This window comes from Rhizophagus irregularis, chromosome 16 (genome assembly GCF_026210795.1).
Source record: "Rhizophagus irregularis chromosome 16, complete sequence".
Taxonomy (NCBI): Eukaryota; Fungi; Glomeromycota; class Glomeromycetes; order Glomerales; family Glomeraceae; genus Rhizophagus; species Rhizophagus irregularis.
In genome coordinates, this window is record NC_089444.1 from 2,941,983 (window position 1) to 2,968,479 (window position 26,497).

Below are 26,497 nucleotides of genomic sequence, written 5' to 3' on the forward strand. Positions count from 1 at the left end.
AAAAAAGAACTTATTTTTTCTTTTCTCTTTATTTAACGTTGTACATAGGGGATAAAAATAATTCCTTTATGATGGTTAAACTATACAATACAATAAAGTTAACCTTTTGCATCTCTAATCCGGATATAAACTATCTAAACTATAATCATTTGGAGCGTACATATTATTAATTTACGTCGTTATGCAACAATAACATTACATTATTATGCAATATTACTCGTAAATTTATATACTCGTGAATTTATACAATTTATATAGAAGAAATACGATTCAAGATATTGGATCTTTTTAAAGATTATTTCAAATGTTTAAAAAACAATTTTAAAATTGATCAGTTGATATTTTAATAATTTTTAAAAAAAACTGAATTTTTAATATTTTTCGGTATAATTTTTTTTTTATATATACAGTATATATATATATGTTTTTCAATAACTTATATGTGTATAGGTCATTAATCTTTGCTTTAACGCAACAGGTTACAGCTTATAAATAATAAAAATTATAATTAATTAAAAAAAAAACTTATATTTTAAGAAATAGTGTCACTACCTTCTGCATTTACCCTTCCTAGCTTAGTCAATTTAACTAATGAATATGGGTAAATCTTTAATTTACTAATTTGTATTATAATTTTGCCGTAACGCAAAAATCCGATGACCTTCACATTTTCTTATATAGTTTGTTTAATATAGCAGATTCGTGTATTTTTACGAAAATATGATATGATGTCCTTATTATCTTCGTTTTAGAATATTCTGAGAGAAGTATATCTCATTATGCTAGAAAATATGCGTCACCATCACTAATCAACATCGTGCGCAGTAAAGTGATGTCAGATGAGTAAATTCAAATAACATATGACTGAATTTGACTGAATTTGATGCAACTGTTAATACAGTTAAAATTAGAGTAATAATTGGTCAGACTGACAAATGACAAAATCAAATTATTGCTTGGCTAATAATAATGTAATTGTGGCTTGTAATATGTAGTCAATGTGATTTATTCATTATAAATAGATAATCAAATTTACATGTATAATTTTATATATTATGATTATTAGGAAATATTTAGTATTATGGGGTGTTGGGAATAATAGAGTTTTTTTCCCGAATTGATTTTATTATTAATTGATTAACTTTATTAAAAAAAACACGCAAGAAGAAAAAAAAAATTTTTTTAATAAATGATCAGCCTTAAAAATAATAATAATAATAAAATGATCAGACATCATAATAAGAAACCTGTTTTTTAATAAGTAATTAATAAATAGCTATCAAAGATAAAAGAAAGAAATCTGAAAATTATATATAAAATACATTCATTTTTTCCTTTTCTTGACTTACTAATTATAAATACTTCACTTAGTTGTCGTATCTTAAGACCCTTACGATTTGACTAACTTAGTACGAAATAATGACAGAAAATTCTCAAGTTACAACTTCTTCTCCCCCATCCTTCTCAAGTGAATTACATGATACCAAACCGGTTACTATTAGTGGAGGTCATGGAAGCCACGAAGCATATCCTTCCACTCCTACAACATATGCTTCAGCTTCATATCCCGCATCTGCAGCACTCACCACTACGGCCTACCTTACTCCCGAAAATGTAACTATTACAGAATCTGTAGGTTATGATCGAAATGGAATGCAGCATCACAGGACCGGCTTTCCGCCGGAATTGCCACCAACGCCACAAGATTATCCTATCTCGATGGGAAGGTATTCCAATGGTAATAACTTGGGATTGCCACCTAACTCAAATGTGAACACTCCAAAGTCATCACCAGGACAACAAAGGCCTTCAACTGTCCCAACGCTTCAAGCCATGATGACCACCTTCAGTTTGAAGACCGTTTCCTCAACTCAAAGGTACAAGTGTAATATTTGTCAAAAAATGTTCACTAGACCAAGTTCTTTGCAGACACACATGTATAGTCACACTGGAGAAAAACCCTTTAAATGTCCAATTGAGGGATGTGGTCGTCATTTCTCAGTTGTTAGTAATCTTCGCCGCCATCAGAAAATTCACACAGAAAAAAAATCAAAGGAAATAAAGAAAGAATATGTGAAAGGAGAAGAGAATGCGTGATGAGGGGAAGGTGTGCAATCGTTAGGAATTTTTCTAGCGAACATAACACACACCAAGCATTACATCAAAAAAAATATATGAAAAAAAAAACCTATAAAGATCGTTTTAAACCGCAAATTATTATTGTACAAGACTGATAGTCCCATAATTATTCAAAATATAACGTAATCATCCAACCTTTGCAGTTTATTTTCCACTATTTCAATTGAAAATGATGGAAGCTATATCTTTCACATGCATATGACTAGATATGATCTTTGTGAATTAATAAAAAATATTTGATTGATTATAATCATAATGACTCTTTTATTCAAATGAAGTAGTATTTGTAGTTTATTAGTAGAATACGTAGAATATTGTATAAGAAATTGGGAATTAGAAGATATGGAATTGGAGGAATTATAGGATTTGGATAGTTTAGTGTAACTTCAAAATGTATAAATACAGGATATACTGTATAATGGGTTTTGAAGATTTTGGCTCTTCACTAACTTTTAAGTAAAATATTAATTACTATCAATAAGAGTTATCATTGTGGTTTCACTGCAAAAAATGAGAGTTAATTAATGTTTATACTGTATATAAAATGAATGAAATAAATATATTCAGGAGAAATTATCCAAGTTTGGATGTAAAAGTAAAGAATAATATAAGGATAAGGTTAGTGCTTCGATCCGGATGAAAACCGTCATCCGGGTTACACAAAATAAAAGACCCGAATTTTATCAGGATTCTTATCCGGATTCTTATCCGGATTTGATTTACAACTGATCGGCAATAATTCCGGCCTGTATAACGCCGGTCGGAATTACAAATTTATGTAACATTAAAAATTTTCATGCTTAGCCAATAAAAAATTTTTTTACCCGGCGGCTAAATTATTTTTCGGTGTCACGTGATATTAATTTCGGCCAGAATTACAAATTTGGCCAAAATTATCTATAAAGACCGCGAAATTTTCATAATTCCAATTTTATTCAATACTTTTTTTTAAAAACAATTTCATGTTATTTCAGCATTGTCTCAGACTATTGTTTAACATTTCTTTGTAACTATAATTATGAAATTTTGATAAACAAGATATTTTTATATACAGCTAAAGATTGCTATAGATAGATGTGTTGAGTTAGTAAGGCTATTTTTAAAATGTTAAAATGAGATCTTCTTTCAAAAATTAAAGAATCATTTAATCAAATTATATAACACTAAGATTTCAATTTCTAAAAAAGTTATTATAATTATATAAATTTTATAGTATCTCAATTTTTTGTAATTTGATCTGAATAATTTTTCATTTATAAATAATAATAATTATTTCATTGTAAAAAAAAATAATAATAAATTTTTTTTCTTTTGAACACTTGAATGTGAAAGTGATTCTTTGTTTAGTAAATTATTACATTTTAAACTTTAGTTGACCAATATGTGATGCAAGTGTTTTTGGTGGTTTCACTTTTCAGTATTTGAAATTTTGTCTATAGTCGCACTTTAATGAAAAAAAAAAAAATACTTATTTTATTTTTATTTTTAAATCCACATGAACATGTTCATGACACAAATTACAAGGTCAAACTATTCGTAAGCCAAAAGTAAATCTAAACAAATCGTGAACAAAACTGCCATGTAAGACAGTGCCACCCTGGTTGATATATAAACTAATTGGTGGAAGAGCATGAATTAACCTACCCCACCCACTATGCACTAAGGTAAAAAGACTAAGAGATAAAAAACAAAAAGATAAAGATAAAACTATAGGGAAATATGTATTCCAAGAAAAAATCCTCTACAAATAAACCCAGATGCTGAAAAAATTTCTATCATCTATATGTAAAGTTGAAAAAGATTCTAAATAACCTAGACTACCACCACAAAATAAAAGAGAAAAGCCAGCAATAGAAAGAGAAAGTAAGATAAGAGCCACTGATATTTCGTAAGTAACTCCGTGGTGGGGTTGTAGTTAGATTCGATATTGGATCTCCTCAAGAGGAGTTATCGAAGCCATTGCCGCAAAGTAAAGAGAGGTTCATAATAATATTTACGTCATTTGTCATGTGACTGGCTTTAAAATAGTTCTGGAATGTTCTTTTCGTTGTATAAAAAATTTTCCTATATGAGAAATTTGTGAAATGTTAGCGTGCAGTGCAGTATTAATCTATAATAAGTCAATGTATTCGTAGTAGATTTCTAAAAGTGGTGATTGTTCCTGCCATGAACACCTTCAGTTAGTGCTGCGTCTAATGAACGAATGGACGTTTTGCCCAAGGTGTTAGCATAGATGGTCGTGTGAAAAATCCAGCAGTCGAGGAAGTCCAGTTGTGGGCCCAAATAGAGTGTTTACTATCAACTTCATTGAAGTTGAGATAATTTTCTTGTTGGCTATATTGCCATGAGTCGTAAGATATTTGCTCAAAAGTTTCTGCACTAACAGACAAGAGTTCATATTCATCTTCATCTGGTGGGAAAGGAATAAACTTTGTCACCAGTGTTTCCATATGTCCGGCCAGGTGGAACGGTTGTAGAGCCTATCCACAACTCTCTTGAGGTCAAAAAGGGAAGAGGAGTGCTTTCCATAGAGGCCACTCCTGTGGTCCTTCTTTTTGAAGTGTTAAAAAATATTAACTTGTGCACTTTACTGCGGAATTTTAATGAAAATGTACAGAAGTAGAGAGTTTTTTTTTTAAAAAAAATTTACTTAGTTTTATAAATAATTTGTAAATCTTAATTATATAAATTTACAGTGCTATGCAAAAAAAAATGTATAAAGATTCATCTGAATTCCGGTTTCAACCATATATTATTCATCCAGATTATAATCTGGATGAAAACTGCAAAATCCAGATATCTGAAAAAAAATATCCAGATTGATCCAGATTGATCCGGATACAGATCAAAGCACTAGATAAGGTGAACTTATTGCAGATTGAAAATATAAATAAGAAATGCTTTAAAAGTAGTGCTATTAAAAAGAGATAAGAAACCAAGCATATGAAATCATAAGTATTATCTATTTTTACCATCAGGTGGCAGATGTTGGTAAAAGTGTTCATGTCTGCAGCTATCCACTGATCAGCTGTTTATGGAATAACATTACACACCATACCTTACTTACAATAAAGTCTTTAAAAGCATTTCATTATTTGTATTAAGATATTTATTTGACTGTTTTAATAATTGTGATTAAAATAATAATAACTCATTTTTATGTGTCAAGTTAAGGTATTAATCATTTGTAATTATTATTTATGCATATCAAAAATATCAAGCAATTGCTCAATTACAAACTGATTTATTTATGTAAATAAAAAATTACATATACTCTATAATCAGTGTTGAACAATACTAACTACAAAAAAGAATATAATTTCTCTATATTCCAAAAAGGTATCAATAATATTGAAAGTTATAATCTGATTTATTATCAGTGTCAATAATAGAGAAAGAAGGTTGGTGACTTATGATATAAAATATTAAAAGACAAGCATCAGTGCATGATATTAAATAAACTTTATGGAAGACAACAATTAGTTAGCCTTCTGCATTTTAAATTTTATATTAGTAAGATATCAAAAAGCTTGGAGAATCTAATTGATAGATTCGATATTATAAAAATATTTGAAAGCTAAATACTATATTATTGTTAAATAAAGATTTAATCTGAATGGACATAATCAATCAGCAATGATTGCACAACTTATACATTCAGAATTATCATACTTAGGAAGATCCTTTGTAAAAGGATCAAGTAATCGAGATGTATAAATAGCTTCTGGATGTTGTTTGTTTTTCTTGAGGGAAGGGAGTGATTTTCTGTAAATTTCTGCTTCTTTAAATTGCTTTCTAATCTCAGTTGCATTTGAATCACCTTTTTTATATGAGTTATAAAAATTATAAAATGACTTAATCCCAACATTTATTTCAGTAACACTTGGTCTATTATTTGGATTTGAATCCCAACATCTTTTCATCAAGTCAATATAACATTTTGGTATTTCCAGCTCATTTATTTCAGGTCTTATTCCATCACATATCGCTAATGTTAGATGATGGTCATGTGCACAATTGTCAAAAGGTTGTTTTCCAGTTGCTGTGAAATACATAATCATACCAAAGCTATATATATCTGCTGCTTTAGTATATGGCATTCCTCTTAATACTTCAGGTGCCATATAAGGAATAACTCCATAAGTTTTTACCTCACTTGTATTATTCACATTTTCACATAATCCCATATCTGATATAAATAACGATTTCCTATTAAGATTATTTAAGTTTTTTGTTAAAAACAATATATTTCCTGTATGAAAATCATGATGAACCTTCTGATTTTTATGAATTCCTTTGAGACCTTCAATGATACTAAGAAGTGTCTGTATTTTATTTCCCCAATCAAAATCTTTATAATTTATATCTATCCAATTATTATAACTTCCACCATCTGCATATTCAATAACTATAATATAATCATTTGTATTTGGATTTTGTGATACTCCATATACATTAAGAATATCATCCATTTTGTTAATTGAATATTCTCTAACCTATTTTAATAAATAAAAATTATTGTTAAAAAAGCATTCCAATTAAAATAAATTTATTAAGAAATTTCATACCTCACTTAAAAATTTATCAATCATATTTTGTGAATTATTTAAACACTTTAAAGCAACTTTTTTATTTGAAACTCTAGTACACATTTCTTCATCAACATCATATTTTATTGGACCATCTTTCCATATTGCTGAATAAACTGTAGCAAATCCACCTTTACCTATTGCTTTAATGTAATTAAATTGATCATATGGTATCCATTCAAATATTATATTAAAAGGAGAATTGATTTTTAATTGCATTTCTTGAATTAAATCATCAATTTTTTCATTTCTACTATTAATGGAAGTTGCAGTTATTAGACATTGTCTACACCATGTATGATCAACATGACCATATTTTTCACCACAATTTTTGCAATATGTTTTACCATATTCTGTACAATATTCATTTTCAAGAACCAAAATGTAATCCTTTTTTTTTAGATTTTGAGATATCCCATACATTTTGAAACTATTATCATATTCTTTAACCTGTTAAATTATAAAGATACATCACTAAAAAATTCAAAGAAAATTTAATTTAAATTAAAAATATTTTATACCTTCATACCTTATTTAAAAATTTTTGTGAATCATTGAAACATACTAAAGCAACCTCTTCATGGTTCCATATTGCTGAATATACTGTAAAAAAATGTCCTTTTCCTATATTCCTAATTTTATTGAACTGATTATATGGTATCCATTTAAATCTTGTATCACTCGGTTTATTAATTTTTAATTGAATTAAACTATCAATTTTATTATCTCCACTTTTCCAGTACAAAAAATTACATAGTTTACACCATTTATACTGGATATCTGTATATATTTCATCACACATGCTACAATAATTTTCATTATTAAGAACCAAAATATAGTCCTTGGTATCTGGATTTTGAGATATCCCATACAATACAAGTAAATTGTCATTATTTGTTGTTGAATAATTTTTAGCCTAAACCATAAACAGGAATTAACATTATATTAAAAATGCAATAGTAATGCAATATTATTTATAGAAATTTATACCTCATTTGTTAGATAATCAACAGGGTTTTGCAATTTATGCAAGCATTTTAAAGTAATTTTTTTATTTGAATCTCTTGTATAATATGAACTCCACTTATTTATTTTGTATAATGGACCATTACTCCATATTGCTGAATATGCAGTTATAGAACCATTTCTGCCTACTTCTTTAATTTCATTAAACTGATTGTATGGTATCCATTCAAATACTACATCATCATAAGAATTAATATTTAATTGTCTTTCTTGAATGAAATCATCAATTTTTTCATTTCCACTTATCCAATTTTTAAGGTTTACAAAATTATTTTGAACTAAAATATAATCACTTGTATCTGGATTTTGAGATATTCCATACAATACAAGAAATTTGTTATTTTTTGTTGAATATTTTTTAGCCTAAAATCATAAACAAGAATTGACATTATATTAAAATGTAATAATAAATGTAATAATATTTATAAAAATTTATACCTCATTTATTAGAGAATCAACAAGATTTTGCAAGTTATGCAAGTATTTTAAAACTACTTTTTTACTTGATTCTCTTGTATAAGATGAACCCATCATATGCAATGGGCCAGTCTTCCATATTGCTGAATATACAGTTATAGAACTATTTCTGCCTACTTCTTTAATTTTGTTAAACTGATCGTATGGTATCCATTCGAATACTACATCATTATAAGAATTAACATTCAATTGCCTTTTTTGAATGAAATCATCAATTCTTTCATTTCCACTTTTCCATATGTAATGATTATTTTCAACAAAAATATAATCACTTGTATCTGGATTTTGAGATATACCATACAATACAAGTAATTTGTTATTTTTTGTTGAATATTTTTTAGCCTAAACCATAAAAAGAAAATTAACATTATATTGTATTTAAAACCTTAATAATAAATGTAATAATGTTTATAGAAATTTATACCTCATTTATTATAGAATCAACATGATTTTGCAAGTTATGCACACATTTAAAAACTACTTTTTTATTTGGATATCTTCTAAATTTTCTTGTATTTCTTGCATAATCATACTGTAATGGGCCATTCTTCCATATTGTTGAGTATGCAGTTGTAGAACCATTTTTGCCTATTTCTTTAATTTTGGTAAACTGATTGTATGGTATCCATTCAAATACTACATCGTCATAGGAATTAATATTTAATCGACTTTTTTTAATGAAATCATCAATTTTTTTATTTCTACTGATCTGATTTGCCAAGTTTATACAACTATTTTGAACTAAAATATAATCACTTGTATCTGGATTTTGAGATATTCCATACAATACAAGAAATTTATTTTTTACTGAATATTTTTTAGCCTAAAACATAAACAGAACTGAAAATTAAACATTATATTTAAAAATATAATAATAAATGTAATAATATTTATAGAAATTTATACCTCATTTATTAGAGAATCAAAAGGATTTTGCAAGTTATGTAAACATTTCAAAACAACTTCTTTATTTGAATCTCTTCTATAATCATGATCAAAATTGCACTTTTTGTATAATGGGCCATCCTTCCATATTGCGGTTATAGAACTATTTCTGCCTACCTCTTTAATTTTATTAAACTGATTGTATGGTATCCATTCAAATATTACATCATCATTGGAATTAATATTTTTCAATTGCCTTTCTTGAATGAAATCATCAATTTTTCCATTTCCACTTGCCCAACTTATAAGGTTTGCAAAATTACTTTGAACTAAAATATAATCTCCTGTATCTGGATTTCGAGATATTCCATACAATACAAGTAAATTGTTATTTTTTGTTGAATATTTTTTAGCCTAAAACCATAAACAAGAAATTAACATTATATATATTAAAAAATATAATAATAAATGTAACAGCATTTAGAAATTTATACCTCTTTTATTAGAGAATCAACAGGATTTTGCAAGTTATGCAAATATTTTAAAGCTACTTCTTTATTTGAATCTCTTGTATATTTACCATTATATTTATTCAATGGGCCATTCCTCCATATTGCTGAATATGCAGTTATAAAATCATTTTTGCCTGCTTCTTTAATTTCATTAAACTGATCGTATGGAATCCATTCAAAAATTACACCCATATAGGAATAAGCATTTAATTGCCTTTCTTGAAAGAAATCATCAATTTTTTCATTTCCACTTGTCCAATTTATAAGGTTTGCAAAATTACTTTGAACTAAAATATAATCTCCTGTATCTGGATTTCGAGATATTCCATACAATGCAAGTATACTGTTATTTTTTGTCAAATATTTTTTAGCCTAAAACCATAAACAAGAAATTATTAATATTATATATATATTAAAAAATGTGATTATAATAAATATAATAATTTTTATAGATGCTTATACCTCATTTATTAGAGAATCAATAGGATTTTGTAAGTTATGCAAACATTTTAAAGCTACTTCTTTATTTGAATCTCTTGTATATTTACCATTATATTTATACAATGGGCCATTTTTCCATATTGCTGAATATGCAGTCATAGAACCATTTTTGCCTATTTCCTTAATTTCGTTAAACTGATTGTATGGTATCCATTCTAATTTCCTCTCTTGAATGAAATCATCAATTTTTTCATTTCCGCTAGTTCGGATAAGATAATTTTGAACTAAAATATAATCACTTGTATCTGGATTTTGAGATATTCCATACAATACAAGAAATTCATTTTTTGTTGAATATTTCTTAACCTAAACCATAAACAGAAATTAACATTATATTTAAAATGTAATAATGTTTATAGAAATTTATACCTCATTTATTAGAGAATCAACAGGATCTTGCAAGTTATGTAAACATTTCAAAACAACTTCTTTATTTAAATCTCTTCTATAATAATGATACCGATACTTTTTGTATAATGGGCCATCCTTCCACATTGCTGTATATACAGTTATAGAACCATTTCTTCTTACTTCTTTAATTTTATTAAACTGATTGTATGGTATCCATTCAAATATTACATGATCATTGAAATTGATATTTATTGATTGCCTTCCTTGAATGAAATCATCAATTTTTTCATTTCCACTTGCCCAACTTATAAGTTTTGCAAAATTACTTTGAACTAAAATATAATTTCCTGTATCTGGATTTCGAGATATTCCATGCAATACAAGTATATTATTATTTTTTGTTAAATATTTTTTAGCCTAAAATCATAAACAATAAATTAACATCATATATATTAAAAAATGTGATAATAAATATAATAATTTTTATAGATATATATACCTCATTTATTAGAGAATCAACAGGATTTCGCCAGCTGTGCAAACATTTTAAAGCAACTTCTTTATTTGAATCTTTTGTATTAAACTTCTTAGTGTTTAATGGGCCATTCTTCCATATTGCTGAATATACAGTTATGGGATAATTTTTGCCTGTTTCTTTAATTTCGTTAAACTGATCGTATGGTATCCATTCAAATACTGCACCCTTATATTCATTAATTTTTAACTGTCTTTCTTGAATAAAACTATCAATTTTTACATTTCCGCTAGTCCAACGTTTCAAATCTTTATTTTGGAAGGACATTTTTCAAAATTCAAAAAATTTTTTGAACGAAAAATTTATATATGACTATAAGGATCGTCATACGCGAAAATCATGCATAACAATGCAACAAATTAAATTTTTAATATGAGAAATTATTTTGTCACACATGGGCAAAAGGTAACACAAATAATAAAGTGCGCAAAAATTAATAAAATGTATGCAATTTTTTTGTAGAGCAGAATATTTTCTATATATTGGGTAGTATTGTATTTAATTATATTTTACAAACAAATGCAGAATTTATTTATTATTTAGGAATGAATTATTTTAATTCAGGCAATATTAGAATTAATATCCGAGAAAATAGTTTATCTAATATAACTTAATCAATGTATTTGACATTATGTTATACAGTATGTTAAATTCATTTTTTTTCCCGTCAAAGAAGCTGTTTATAGTTTCTTGTATTAAAAAATAAATTAAAACAACAAGTTCCCCTTTTCTGAAAATGTGGCACGTAAACTACACGCCGGTGTAACTAATATAATACATATTATTCTCGTACCAGCAAACGCTAATTTCTTTCTATTGAGTTCATTATTTTTAAATATTAAAATTGAAAGTAGTAACAACAAGTGGAATTTAATTAAGAAAATCCAAACAAAATTCTCGATATTACACAATTTATCTTACAAGAGAAGCCAATTCGTAAAAAATAATTTTTAACTATTACACATCTATTTAAATTATTATTTACAAAATTATTTACATATGGGAGCACAAATAGATTACGACATAATTATTTTAATTAATTTCAGTATGTAAGCCAAATATTTGGATCTTTATTTTTTTAGTTTCACTATTTTGGTTTCACAATTTTTGGTTTCACAATTTTAGTTACACAGTTTTGGTTTCACAATTTTGGTTTCCCACGATTTTGGTTTGATATGAACGTGACCAAAAAAATTATTCTTTTAACAAAAATTATGCGATTTCAACGAATCTTTTTTGTATTAAATCGCGTTGATGTTTGATGACTTTTGAAATGACTATTTGAAAAAAATTAGAAATTTATAATTAGAATTTGGCGATAGAAATGTTATAAAAAGAGCGCGAAAATTCCAAATTAATTTTCCTTGCCGATTTGATCAAAAAAATTAAATTAACAATATTGGATAAAATATGTGGGGTAAAAAATATATGGGATAATATATATATATATATAATATGATACAAAAAAAAATTAAGCGCGCTCTTAGCCCGGCCGCTGGACAGTAAATGACAAAAAGGCAATAGGATTTATAAATTTTAAATCAAATCTTTATAAAAACTTAAATCTAATAATAAAGAGAAAACTTAACCTAGACCGGGGGGTTAGGCTTCTTATCCTAGACCTGGGGGGTCCAGACCTCTTATCTTAGACCTTGTGGCACAGCTGATCATTATCAGCCTCATTTGTTTATTTACCACCATTTTTTTTTTCACACGAAATAAACGCTACGCTCACTCTCTTTCTTACTCTGCTCTTTCATTTGGTTTTTTTCTTTTATATTATTTTTTTCTATACAAATTATTTTTCTTTTTTTCATAATAAATATTTTTTATTACCATTATTTTCATAATAGTGTTTATTAGAACAATAAAAAAATCTTTTTAATAAATACAAAGTGTTCTTTCTCTAATAATTACGCTTTAATACTTGCAATAGGTAAGTTTATTCTGGTTTCTTTAAGTTTTGGATTAAATTATTATGGTATGTATTGTTTGAAACTTCTTTCAACTAAAGTTTGTGATTTTACTAACATGTACGTGCTTTTTGTAGATTTTCATGGTATAATTTTAGCATTCTGGTTAAATTAATTGGCTTTGGTTGGTATGTTGAAAAATAAAATTGTTTGAATACTTGTATTTACAAAATTTCAATGGAAATTTGTGAAATATTTTCACTTTAATAATGGTATTTTTTTGACACAAGGTTATTTTGTAAGGAGAGAATAAATAATAATATAATAGATAATTCTTTACCCAGTTGTCAAATATTTGATAAACATTTCTAATATTTGGTTTAGTTTAATTTTTTGTCATAAAATATTCCAAGAAAAATGCTCATACTTCGTATCTCGTTGTAAAATATTGCTTTAATAAAAAAATTAATTTAAAAATCTTGAAAAATTTCTATAAATGTTATGCGCGTATTAGCGTATAATGTATTATAAAAAATTTATGAAAATTTCTAAGATAAAAATGTTACGCGCGTATTAATGTATATATTATAAAAAAAATTTTATGAAAATTTTCTCTGATAAAAATGTTACACGCGTATTAATGTATATATTATAAAAAAATTTATGAAAATTTTTCTAAGATGGTTATTACGTGTGTATACAGTGTATACAGTACATTGTGAAAAATTTTCTAAGATAAATGTTATGCAAAAATAAGTCTTGTCCAATGGATTTCAGTAGCTGATTAAACCAATCATATTTAAGGAGGGTCTAGGATAAGAAGCCTGAACCCCAGAGGTCTAGAATAAGAAACCTGAACCGGGGGTCTAGGATAAGGATGCTCAATAATAAAAGGAAGGGAACAATTTAAAAGAGAATTAAATAAATATTGGTATTATAAAGGAAAAGACAAGGAAAAAAAAACTAAAAAAAGCTGAGGAAACCAAGGAAGGCAAAAAAATGAAAAAGTATAATATATTTCATCGCCAAATATATTTTTCTATTAGTTTCTCTTGTTAGTTATTAAAAAGGATATTCTAATTATTTAAATTTGGAGCCAGAAAGTAATCCATAGGATTTTTTTTGTCGGTCGCGGATTTACTATCCAAGAAATTTATTTGTTTCGTGTTATTATAACATTACAACGTAACCGTTTAAAATAACTTTAATTTGGATTTGCTTTCTAATTGACATGTGAAATATTCTTTGTTTTATCGGAGGAACATTGAAGGAATCTTTATCAAAGCATATTGTATTACCACCCATGGGAGTCATCAATACCAGTTGGGAGTCTTGTCATTCTTCGGTCATCCGTCTGCGAAATTGAAAAAATAAAGGCTTTAAATACAAACTAATTTTATGTACACGTAGGTATCTTGAGACATTAATTTTAATTTTATCAAAGCTTCACTAGTTACATCAAAAAATGTTTGAGGTAAGATTGCTTGTCAAGATTTAGGGACCTTACACAGCTGTTACAATCTACATAGATAATGGAACCAAAAATTTCAATTGAATTAATTGAACTTTTCTTCCATCTTGGTTTATGATTAATTGTCACTCTTAGTGTGCATTGTACTTTTCTAAATTGTGTATGAAATGATCTAACAGCATCTTCAAGAATTTCAAATCGAGGTAATCTAAATTCTAAATTTGTTACTAATTCATGGTCTAATTCAGTTATATGGTCAGACCTCTATATACCTATTTATCGATATCCTATGTACCGTTAATTACCTCCTGGATCCGTGTTTTATATTTCCATGTTTTTTCCGTGAATCATTTTCATGGATTTATTGCCTTAAATCATGGAAATTTCTTCTTTCTAACATGGGTATCCGTGAATGTATCCTTTTCACAAAAATAATGGAAATATTCGGATAAAAATTTTTTATAGAACTTGTACCGATAAATTTTCCATGACCCGTTTCACATATTTATTTTTATTTTTTTATTTTCGTATTAATAACCTCATTTAATTCTTCTTCTTCACTATTAATTTCATTATCTTCAACATCACTAATTTGAATAACCTCTGTAATTTTATCATTTCGACTTCTTTTTTTTTGTTGGTTGGTTAGTTTTTTTCTCTTGAGGAGTATAATCATTTAGATATTTTATGATATCTTCCATTCTTATTACGCTTAAAAAAGTTAAAGAAAAATTAGTTTACCATAACGTTATCAATTATTGCTTATTTGTATAATGTTAAATATGCATCGATGTAATACGAATATATATACGATGTATATCAAATTTTTTGTACACAGAATTGTGCACCATTATTTTTTTGTGCACAGAATAAAATTTTTTATGTACGAAAATGTGCACTATGATTGTATCCGCTAGGTATCCGGATAAAAAAATCCGTCACCGTTAAGGATTTTCATATCCGGATATCTGGTTTAAATAAACCGGATAGCATCCGAATAGTATCCGGATAAATCCGTTAATTTCGCGGATTGCTAAAGGATTTTTTAATGAGTTTATTAGCGGATATCTGAAAATAATCCGTCAATAACATGTATCAATTGTATGAATTTTAAAGCCAAGTAATTTAATTAGTATTATTGTTTAGTAAGAGTTAAAAAAAGAAATCAGTCACGGACTTAAACACGAGTTTAATAAAGTTTGAGTATAAGTAAGAATTAAGTCACAAGCTAATGCAATCCAAAAAATTTAATTGGTAAACGGGTGAAACGGAGTGTATCCGGATCACGTGATAATCATCCGGATACCCGTCAACTAAAAAAAAAATTTATCCGGATATCCATTTTTATCGGATATCCTTTAGCTTAACCGGATATGCTGAATCCGGATACAATCACTAGCACATTGTGCGCATGGATTTTACACACTGCGGCGATAAAAAAAAAATTAAGATTTTTTTTTTGGTCAGAAGTCATATGATCAACATACAGTTACGAAAGATTTTTTTCAATAATCTAAACAATTAAAAAAGTACAATAAAACAAACAAATTATTAATTTATTTATATATGAGAATTTTTTTCTCAAAATTAATTATCTAAGATTTTTTTATTAAATAAAGGACATAAAAAAAAATTTTCTATTGAACAATTTAGAACGCCCTGTCAGGAACTATGGCAACTTAAAAAAAAGCTAAAATAACTATTGTAGATTTTAATTTATTTTTTATAAGTAATAAATTATTCAGAAACAAATTATTTTCAAGGAAAAGTACACAACATTCAATACATTCATTATAAGGGAATTTATTTGAATGTGTGTAATACAATATTAGATAAGTACTAATTATATCTAGGAATAACGATAAATAAAATTTTACTAGAATCGGACTATTCAGGGTATAATTTCAATTAAATCATGTGATAAGATATCAACCAATCAAAATCAAATGGCAAATGATGATCCTTTAAATGGTTAAATGACCAGAAAGAAATATCCAAAGTAATTGGTCAATGAATATATTAATAAATATCCATTTATCATTATCATTATGTTTAATAGAGTTTTTATTAGGGTTTTATTGACATCCATTATAAAAATAACAATAGTTTTATTTATTTTTATTAAATGTAATAAAAATGATTCCTAAAACTAGATAATTTATTCGGATGACGGGATGGGTTATTACAGAGAAATGTTGTCCTCACTCCTCAGAATTCAAGCACAATGGTTTCGACATTTCCTCCCCTTCTCTACTCGTGAACAACCCACCTGATATAATATATTCTCGGATACGGATATGAATATTCCGATTATTTATAGCGTGTATATGTTGTACCTCTTTCGTCTAGAATCAGCATATTATCAATTTTTTGCATTAAACGAACACGGATTACAAATTTTGAAAATATTCTTCACATTCGGAAAATGCTATAGAAGAGAATTTTATATCAGTTTTGCACTTATCTCCACTACTACGATCACCATCATCATCACCATCACCATCACCATCATCATCATCATCATCATCATCATCAGCACTACCGTCATTATTATTATTATTAATTATTACTACCATCATGTCGTTCTGACTTTTTTTTACCGTTTGACTCGTTACGTTCTATTTTCATTTAATTCGCAATCAACAGGTTACAAAATTTGGTCTACAACCTTAAATTCATCATTAAACATTCTGCTAAGTTGTTCTAAAATTGATGTGCTGCCACCCAACAAGTAATATATGAGAAGTTTTAATTTTCGTGAAGTTGAGACCTATGAAATATACAGGTTGCGATTTCGATTCCACGAGAGATAGTCGTACTTCCATCCCAGCATTTTTGATGAAGTTGACTATACTCTAAAAGCGTACCTTCAACTGGTTCTTCTCTATATCCACCACAAATGCGACGACATAATGCAAAGATACTTTTTGAAAAAAGAAGGACGTCCACTTGTAATTCCCTAAATAGAACACCTAAACTATAATCATCAGATTTTTTGTCTCTTTATAGTTTATGTTCTTATACATTGTGGTTCAATATATTCAATCATTCTCATCCTAGTAGCTACTGAACTAGATGTAATTCCAGATAATCCAAAGTCTGTAATTAATAATCCACCATCATTCACTAATATGTTTTTTGTGTGATAATTATTAATATTATTTAAAGAAACGATACGTTAAATATTAAATGTATTATAAAATTATTGGTTTATCGTTTCTATGAATTATGTCTTTGGATTGTAAACATTTAATCCACAAGTAACATCCAATGCCATAAGAATCTTATCCTTCCATTCTAATGAATCTTTCTTCCTTAAATCTCTCCATTTTTTGATTTATCAAATAGTCTCTTAAATTTCTTTTATTGGCATATTCCAATACCATAATATAATTCCCAATATCATCTATTCATTTAAATAGATTAATGAAATTTAAGTTGTTAAATGTTAAATTATTAATAAAATTTTTAATAATCCTTTGATATTCCAAGAAAGCTATTGACATTTTAATGAAAACAAATCATACGAACAAGTTTTATCTGAACAAAGAATGAAATGAGCATAATATGTTAAATTTTAACTTTATATACAGTAAATTGAACAAAAATAAATTTTTTACCTCATTTACAAAAATTTTTAATATCATCATCTTTAAGTTTTGAAGTTTTCTTCTCGATAATGCTTTTAAGTGCAACTTTGCATTCCATCATTAGTTACCACCCTATTTACAGCACCAAATCCTCCTTTACCAATTTCTTCAACGTCTTTAAATTCGCTATGTTCAAAATAAAGAATATCTGCATCTTTTATTTTCTTTTTGATCCATTTCTAATTTTAGATAATATACAATAAGTAAATTTTTTAAAAAAAAAATTTAAATAGTTGAAAGGGTTGATCTGTATTTATCTATTCAATATTCTCATCATTATCACCTGCAGCAAAAGAAAATAATTAAATGAAATTGCAGAAATTGAACGGCAGCTTCAAATTCATCAATCAATTTAACAATTTCCATTAATATCTTTAGCTTGAACATATTTTTTAGCGATGTTCGGATAGTAGGTCTATTACTAAATAAACATGAACATAAAGCTCAGTTAATTTATTCGAAAATGTAAAATTATAATTTTGTTCATTCAGGTATTATTCAAACGTAACGAATTAAGGCTTTACTTTAAAAATTGATCACTGTCCGAGATTTTCAGAATAAAAACCTCGAAAAATTTTTATAGAGTACATTCCACGCGACTAATGATTTGATATAAATTATATATATAAACACGCGAATAATGAGGTATTCAATATTATCGAATAAAGAATTTATTTTTTATACTATTCTTTAAAAATACATACAATATTTATAATAAGTTAACTCATATTAAAAAAAATATTTAAATTTATATATTTAAAATTTACTGTGTAATACAAAAAAATTATTACAAAAAAACCAAAGAAAACTTGATGTTTAAATCAACCCACGTTCTCTTAATAATTGTTCAGAAACTTTCCACAATTTATTTGCAACTTCTTGATCATTTGCAACTTTATTTGGCCCCTGTTTAATTCCTTCGTTATAGTACTCTCCCGTTTCTTTATTTTCGGGAGAAAGTACAGGATAAAGAGTATTAATGGCACCTTGTTCAGCTGATATTTCAAACATCATTACTAATAAATTTACAAAAGCAGTTGTATAACTGTTATTCATATGGTTTATATTTGTACTAATTACACCAGGATGAAGCGAATACGTTCTAATATCTACATAATTAAAAAAAGAAAGTTACAGAACATGCTAGTAAAAAATGAGTTTTTCTTCATATTTTTATTATACATACTTTCGTTTTGAACAATACGACTTAGTTCCCTGGCAACAATAACATTCTTTTTTTTTAAAAAAAAAAAGAAAAAGAAAAAGAAGAAAATTATAAATATTTAAAGCCTTTATCATTGAATAAAATACATACCAATAAATGAAATTCTTACCATCAATTTAGTATTTGCGTAATTTCCTTTAACAGGATTCCAATAGCTAGAACGTTTTTCGAGATGTAAGTTGTCAAAGTCAATCTCACCATTGAAATGAGCAGATGAGCTAGTAAATGTAATTTTTCCGGGTAATTCAGCGGAAACCGATTTTTTTATTGTATCCAATAACAATAAAGTGAGTAAAAATGGCGCTAAATGGTTGACCTGTAATAATATATAAAATATAAATGTTATAAAGCGAATGCTGTACAAACGATGTAGATAAAAAAAATAATTGTAAATTTACCTGAAATTGTATTTCAAGGTTATCCTTTGTTTTAATAACTTGATTGCTAGACATTACTCCTACGGTGAAAGATACGTTGAATAGATAAATACAGAAACTAAATCATCATTTTTTTAATTTACCTGCATTATTTAGTAACATATGTAATTCTCCAACTTCTTTGATGAATTTATTAGCAAAGTTTTTTACGCTTTGTAAATCTGCTAAATCCATTTCCCAAACTTCAACATTTTTTGCATGTCCATTAGAAGATTTAATATATTCCAATACATCGTTTGCTTTTTCTTTATTACGAACTGGTAAAACCAATCGTTTTGGATTAAATCCAGCTAAAATTCTTGCCATATCTTTACCGATGCCTTAAATAATATAAAATGTAAGTGATTGAATTATTTGAAGTGGAATTGTATAAGTTAAATTTATTTACCATCAGTTGCACCAGTAAGTATTATAACGTTATTTGATAAATCGTAATTGTTATTTAATTTGACCGGCATTGTTTTTTATTTGTTTTTTTTTTAAAAAATAAAAAAGTTTATTATTTGATAGTCTGTTAATAGTTTGAAAATTTCACAGTTGGCTAAGTTTGAAAATTTTGATTTCTTTTATAAGTACCTCCCCCATAGATAGTAAACTCATTATGGAAATTTCATTCAACGAATAATCCGTGTCTTAATTTTTTACAAAAATGCTTGATAATTTAAGGTTTCATTCGCAGATCGAATATTACTAATAAATCTTGGTATTTATGTCAATAGTGTTCTCCAGTTTAGGACTAGTTTCAGTTAATCAAACATTAATGCCGTCATATTAATAAAGAAAAATTTTTTTCTGATCGTTTTATTAAAATTATTCAATTATTAATAATAGTAAAAACATTAATAGCGCATTGTTAATTTAGATCTCGATAATTTTTTTTTTTTTAGGAAATTTGCAATGCAGATAGACGTCATATTTGTTTTGAATTATTACATCAATTGTACAACGTGGTGCTTAATAATGATGTTCCTTATATTATTAATAAAATAGACTAGTTGCACAATTTCCAATTTTTGACGATCAATGCAAAATTAGCGTTTATTTGTAACATATTTTACGTAATTATTTAAATTTGTTAAATATTTGCTTTCTGATTTATAATACAGTTATAATTTATAATGCGTCCTAATAGAAAAATTTAATTAATGAAAAATTTATTGGGTAATAGAGAATTTTATAGTAATAATTATGGTACTTTATTCTCAGTAGAAAAGCACGTGATAAACCTTAAGTTTTGGACAATATGACTCAATTCCCTACTAGTAATAATGATAAGTTTTTTTTTTTTTAGAAAATAAAATAAAAATATTTAAGTTTTCAAATTTATAATATATTAAACGAAATAGCAAACTTTAATATAAATTCTTGATTTTTCACAAGTTTTAAATTATCTCACTTTCTGATATATAGAACTGATAAATGTAATTAAGTAACAACTTAAATTTTGATTAATCTTTTTTATATTTTAATTTTTTTTATATAAATCTGATATTATTATTTTTTTTTGGTTAGCTGATGGCGCAGTAGTAATAATTGTATCGAGATAAACACTGATACGCATTTTAATTTCTATTATCATTACGTAACTAGTACTACATCAGTCAAAAGTAAGTGAACGTATTTCACCAATTCCAAAATTCAATCTTCATTATTTAATAAAGGATTTCAAGAAGGTTTTATATTCTCTTCGTTTAATTATCCATTGGTTTAATTTTATTTTGAAAAAGAATATAAACTTAATTTTGTTCGTATCCGATTAGAAGAATTTGTATCGTTCAAGTAGTTTCGTAGAATTATTCATCATTTTTTTTTGTTTTAAAAAAAAAAGGATATTATTTTAAAGAATTTCGAAGGGTCATTGACATCCTTACATGGTGTATCTTAAGCTTTTTGAATTAAGCTCATCTTTACTCGAAAAGTCAGACGATTTATTTCATGAATGGAAATTATTTAATCATTAAAGTTCTAGAATTTTAAATGAAGTGATTTTTTTAGAGTCATATTATGCAAATCTTTAGCAATATCATTTTCGTAATAATATTGCATTTTACCTTATTTTGAATCCCGTGATAATCATTCAATAAAATTTATTACACGTGACTAATACCTAAACGAATCTTTTAGACTTTTATTTTCTATACTACGATAATATTCAGGGAAATTAGCCATGAATTATCCAAGTATTTACTTTTCATTTAGGTCGCGAATGTATAATTACAAAATTAGTATATTTTTTTTAAGTGGGAACAATGTATTATATTTTTCCTCTTTTATCACCATATTTTTATATTAGATACTACATTTACTGTACTTAATTCTGTCAGCAAGAATTTTAACGTTCGTAGTAAAAAAAAAAATTTTTTTTAAGATAATAACAGTGATTTTTATTCAAAATAATAATTTTAATTTATTAATAAAACCATTGTTATAACTTATCCTGATATCTAGTTATTAGAATATTTATTTATTGTGGAATTTATGATTTTTGGTAAGTTACCGTCAATTTCATAAATATGATCTTTAGATATTTATTTATCTTGGAAAGTGAATCAATTTTTGACTTTAAGTTTTGGTTTGATTCACTCAATTATTTTCTTAGTATTACACTATCCTAGTTTTATTATTAATCACGAGTTTGAATATATACAATCAAAGTGAAAAATACAGCAGTCCAAATTTAAAAAAACTGAAAATATTTAAGATCTTAAAATACGATCATACTAACTTATAAAAATTTCCTCTAAAGATTAAAAATATTAAAAATATTAAAAATATAAAAAATTTCCTTTCTATCCTTTCAAAAATTATTTGTAATATATGAAGTGGTAATTTTGGTGGTAATTCCTGGAATGAAATCATTTCAGATTGTTATTTTTTTTGGTTTCTTAACTTTCTTTATAAAAATTTATAATATTAACAATGATGTAATCGTTAACAATTATATAAGAAACGCTTTTGTGAAGCGGGAAGGGAAAAAGTTAAATGTGCCAAATAATTATTCAGAAAATTTTCTACTTTAATAATACTAGTATTTATTTAAAAAAAAATTGTACCTAATTCTTTTCAATGACAACTGTAACAGTTGGGTCCAACCAGCTGAATTTTAAATTTTTGGAAAATTTTAGTTAATAATTTTACTTTTTTTTAAATTTGATTTAACAATTTACGGTATTTTATGGTATCAATTGTTTTTTCCAAAATATAAAATAAATTAATATTTTATAGCAATATTGTTGCAACCGTAAATTTACTACTATATACTGAGTTACTCATAATATCAAATATTTGATTTTTTTTTTTTGAATAAATTTTTATATAACTGGCTAAAGATTCAATGACTTCTAAAATTTTGAATTGTTAGATTTGTTAACTAAATGTTTTGAACTGATAAAATATATAAGCTGTAGTATGAACAAAAATATTAAATTCTTTATATTTATTAAATTCTATCATAACTTGCCCCTTTTCTTTAATCATCCGATTTAGTTACATTGATAATGAATCATTAGTTAAAAATGATCCAACGTTCATTATACTAACCTAATGAACAAAAAGGTCATATAGCCAACAAAATGATTTGTGTTCATTAAGATCAAAATTATTTTGGCTATAATTCCAGATGGAAATTTGGCAGAGACATGCTCAAAATTAATTTATAAAGGGTAATCTAGCTATAACTTAATTATATGGATAAATTTTTTTAAAAGATATTTTGTTTATACAGTAATTAAAGACGTGATGATCGTGATGTGAACTAGTTTTTATCTTTATTCTTATTTTTATTAATGGGTTCCAGTTAGATATCTAATATGGACGCTGTTACCCCTAGTCACGTGTAGAGTTACAATTTACTACACCAGAAGATCATGTGGAAAATTAGGATCTACTGTGCCCAACTGTGCCAAGCCGACCTAGCCGCAGCCTACTTAGCCTATTATTTCTATTATATTTATTATATTAATTATATTTAATATAATCGATATAATTATTTTATTTGATTTATTTATTATATTTATTATATTAGTTATATTTCTTATATTTATTATATCTATTATATTTATTATATCTTTATATGTAGTAACTTTTATATAAATAACATTGGTATTTTCCTTCATTATAAGGGAAGTTCCTTCAGTTCACTTTAGTTCCTTTAGTTCTTATTCTTGTAATTATAAAGTTCTATAATAAAGTATAACCTTTTACACTATAAATGAACTCACTACCTTAAGCATGTCTTGTTTGATTGGATTTCAGTCATAGTTAAACGTACTTAATCTCCCTGACTGCAAATCATAGTTAATCTATTCAACATACCAAATTGGTTAACAACGCGAATTTAAGTAGAAAATACATATAAGTCAAAATTGACAAAAATACTAATATACAACAGTGTGAAAATAATCTACTCAAACTGGTGGATACTTATTAGGAAGAAGGCACTGTTGTGAAGTCTATGGAAACAAATCACCATCCCACAGGCACAAAAACCCAGATAAGACCACTACCTCTGACATGCCAGTTAATGAGACTAGGTGAAATAAAGCCTGTACCCCACAGATTATCAGAACCAAAACTGCCAGCCCTTGGTTGATAAAAATCCCCCACACTGGTTGATAAAAATAAATTCACCAAGTGACTATATTACCAGAGTTAATAAACTATGCAAGCCTAAACTAATAGGCATCATATCACAATTCCACCATCAAAGGAAGCCTAAACTAATAGACAAACTGTGTACTTTTAGTCTAAGTAAAAAACCCATGATAGTCCAAACACATGCCACCTCCTCCCCTCTGATCAGCAATATCTGCACTCCTCCTTAAATTATGCCCAACTCTTTCAAAAGAAAAGAGCTACAAATCACCTGATATCGATCAATTTTGCCTACCCTCCAGAAAAACTCCAAAAAGCAGAAGGCAAAAAACCAACCTGAAGGAGTAAAAACCTAGGTAAAAAGGGAAACTTTGCCAAACTATCACTAGGAATGACACCTTATTATTAAGAAAGTGAACTTTCACCACTGCTGATTACATTGCTTTAATGTGAAGTTGATTTGATTACTTATAAATTCAAGAGTTGATTGCCAATCAAATTCTTTTTTGAAATTATACATAAATAAATCATTCAGTTTTTCACTATTTAGGATTTCATTTTTCCATATCGCATCTGTGATTTTCTTTCTCCATTGACCATTGCCAAAAACCTTCTGTTATAATCCATTTCTTCCAAATCAAATTATAATCATTAGTTAAAAGTGCTGATTCAACTAATTCAAAATGATGTTCTATCATTTGTGAAATTTTTTTATCGTTCAATAATTTTCTCATTTTCTTTTTTAGATCTAATATTTCTCTATATTCTCGGTCATTTTCATCAATTATATCTATATTATTATTTTTTATAAATTGGTCTATATATAATAACTCAATATAAAATTCATTATCAATTTTCCTTCTCTTACTTAAATTTTTAATGAATTCATGTAAAATTCTTAAACATATTCATTAACTTCCAGAATAATTTTGCTATAATCACTTATCATCAAAAAACCTATAATAATCGCTCTGATTAAGATTTTAAATTCATTTTCATTAGTACATTCATATTTCATTATCATTAATTCGTTATTTCTGGAATATTGGTCTATTTCTTTAATTATCCATATTATATTATAAAAATATGTTCTTTCTTTGTCATTTATGATACTTTTAATTTTTAATACGTCTATCATGCAAAAAAATTTTTCTTTTTTTCCATAATATCGTTGTTCTCAAATATACATAAAATCTTTATCAGATTAAATTAAATTGTCCATCATCTCAATTCTTTCATTATATGCCTTATCTTTTCTTTCTTCTTTACTATATTTATTTAACCATTCATTTTTTAACATTATATTATTTAACATTTCAAAAGGTTTAATTGCATCTTCTTCTTTTCTTCTTTCTATTATTCTACTATTTTCATTTTCTATATAAATCAAAAATTCTTTTGCATTTTTTTTCCTACTAATATTTTTTATCACATCCTTTGCATTTCTTCAAAAATGGTGAATTATTTAAATCTAATTCTCCTGCATCTGTACTTAAGATTAAATGCAATCCTATCCTTTTATAAGTTTTGCTTTTTGATCTTTTTTTATCTTCACTAAAAATTGGAAAACTGTCACTATTCATGTTATTATACTATTCCTAATTGGTTTTTCATTTTCGTCAAAATATTTTATATGAATTTTATTTTTTTCTGCTTGTCTAATATATTCATTTTTAATCTTTCAAATGTTTTTATTACTATCTTCTAAAATTGCCCTTTACACATCTTTAAATTAAAGAGGTATTTTGCCTTTTGTACTTACACCTTTTTCTTTACATAGGTGTTTCCATTTTATAAGTGTCATTCTGTCTGCTTCCAGAATATTTTCTAAAAACATGATATTCTTATTTTCCTTGATATTACAGATTTAATTATATTTTTTTCATTTATTAAATCTATTAAATCTATTTTACATCTTTTGATTTGATGGTTATCATTTTTATTTATTATTTTATGATTACAAAGATAAATGTCTTCATCATTTTATCTTTATATTCATTTCACTTGAGCATTTTGAAGTCCAAATGTTTTTCTGTTCTTAAGACATTTTTATTGCGAAAAGTTTTTTCAATTTTTTATTTCCATTCGCTTGATAAAGTAACTAATTTTTGCATAGCATTTCAAATTGTAAATCATATATATGTTTCACTCCATAGATTTCTTTCTCATATAAAACAAAATTTGGTGTTGTTT

General features: G+C 26.3%; 3 protein-coding genes across 3 annotated transcripts; all 3 read right to left on the reverse strand.

The window, feature by feature from the left end:
* Positions 1–5,765: 5,765 nt before the first annotated feature.
* On the reverse strand, positions 5,766–11,282 carry OCT59_008370 (uncharacterized protein; the record flags this gene model as incomplete). The annotated part of the gene is made up of 16 exons (XM_066142405.1): positions 5,766–5,959; positions 6,203–6,635; positions 6,708–7,178; positions 7,258–7,644; positions 7,719–7,927; positions 8,048–8,117; positions 8,193–8,573; positions 8,656–9,054; positions 9,138–9,295; positions 9,440–9,530; positions 9,611–9,768; positions 9,910–10,000; positions 10,091–10,435; positions 10,499–10,626; positions 10,807–10,897; positions 10,980–11,282. The coding sequence occupies 16 exons, from the start codon at positions 11,280–11,282 to the stop codon at positions 5,766–5,768; spliced, it is 3,909 nt and encodes a 1,302-aa protein (XP_065999290.1).
* A 5,507-nt stretch (positions 11,283–16,789) lies between these two features.
* Positions 16,790–17,088, reverse strand: OCT59_008371 (uncharacterized protein; the record flags this gene model as incomplete). Its single annotated transcript, XM_066142406.1, has 2 exons — positions 16,790–16,984; positions 17,068–17,088. 2 exons carry the CDS (start codon positions 17,086–17,088, stop codon positions 16,790–16,792), a joined length of 216 nt encoding a protein of 71 aa, XP_065999291.1.
* Positions 17,089–18,865: 1,777 nt separating this feature from the next.
* On the reverse strand, positions 18,866–20,169 carry OCT59_008372 (uncharacterized protein; the record flags this gene model as incomplete). Its single annotated transcript, XM_025319076.2, has 6 exons — positions 18,866–19,158; positions 19,236–19,281; positions 19,384–19,590; positions 19,673–19,731; positions 19,795–20,031; positions 20,100–20,169. The coding sequence occupies 6 exons, from the start codon at positions 20,167–20,169 to the stop codon at positions 18,866–18,868; spliced, it is 912 nt and encodes a 303-aa protein (XP_025174608.1).
* Positions 20,170–26,497: the final 6,328 nt, after the last annotated feature.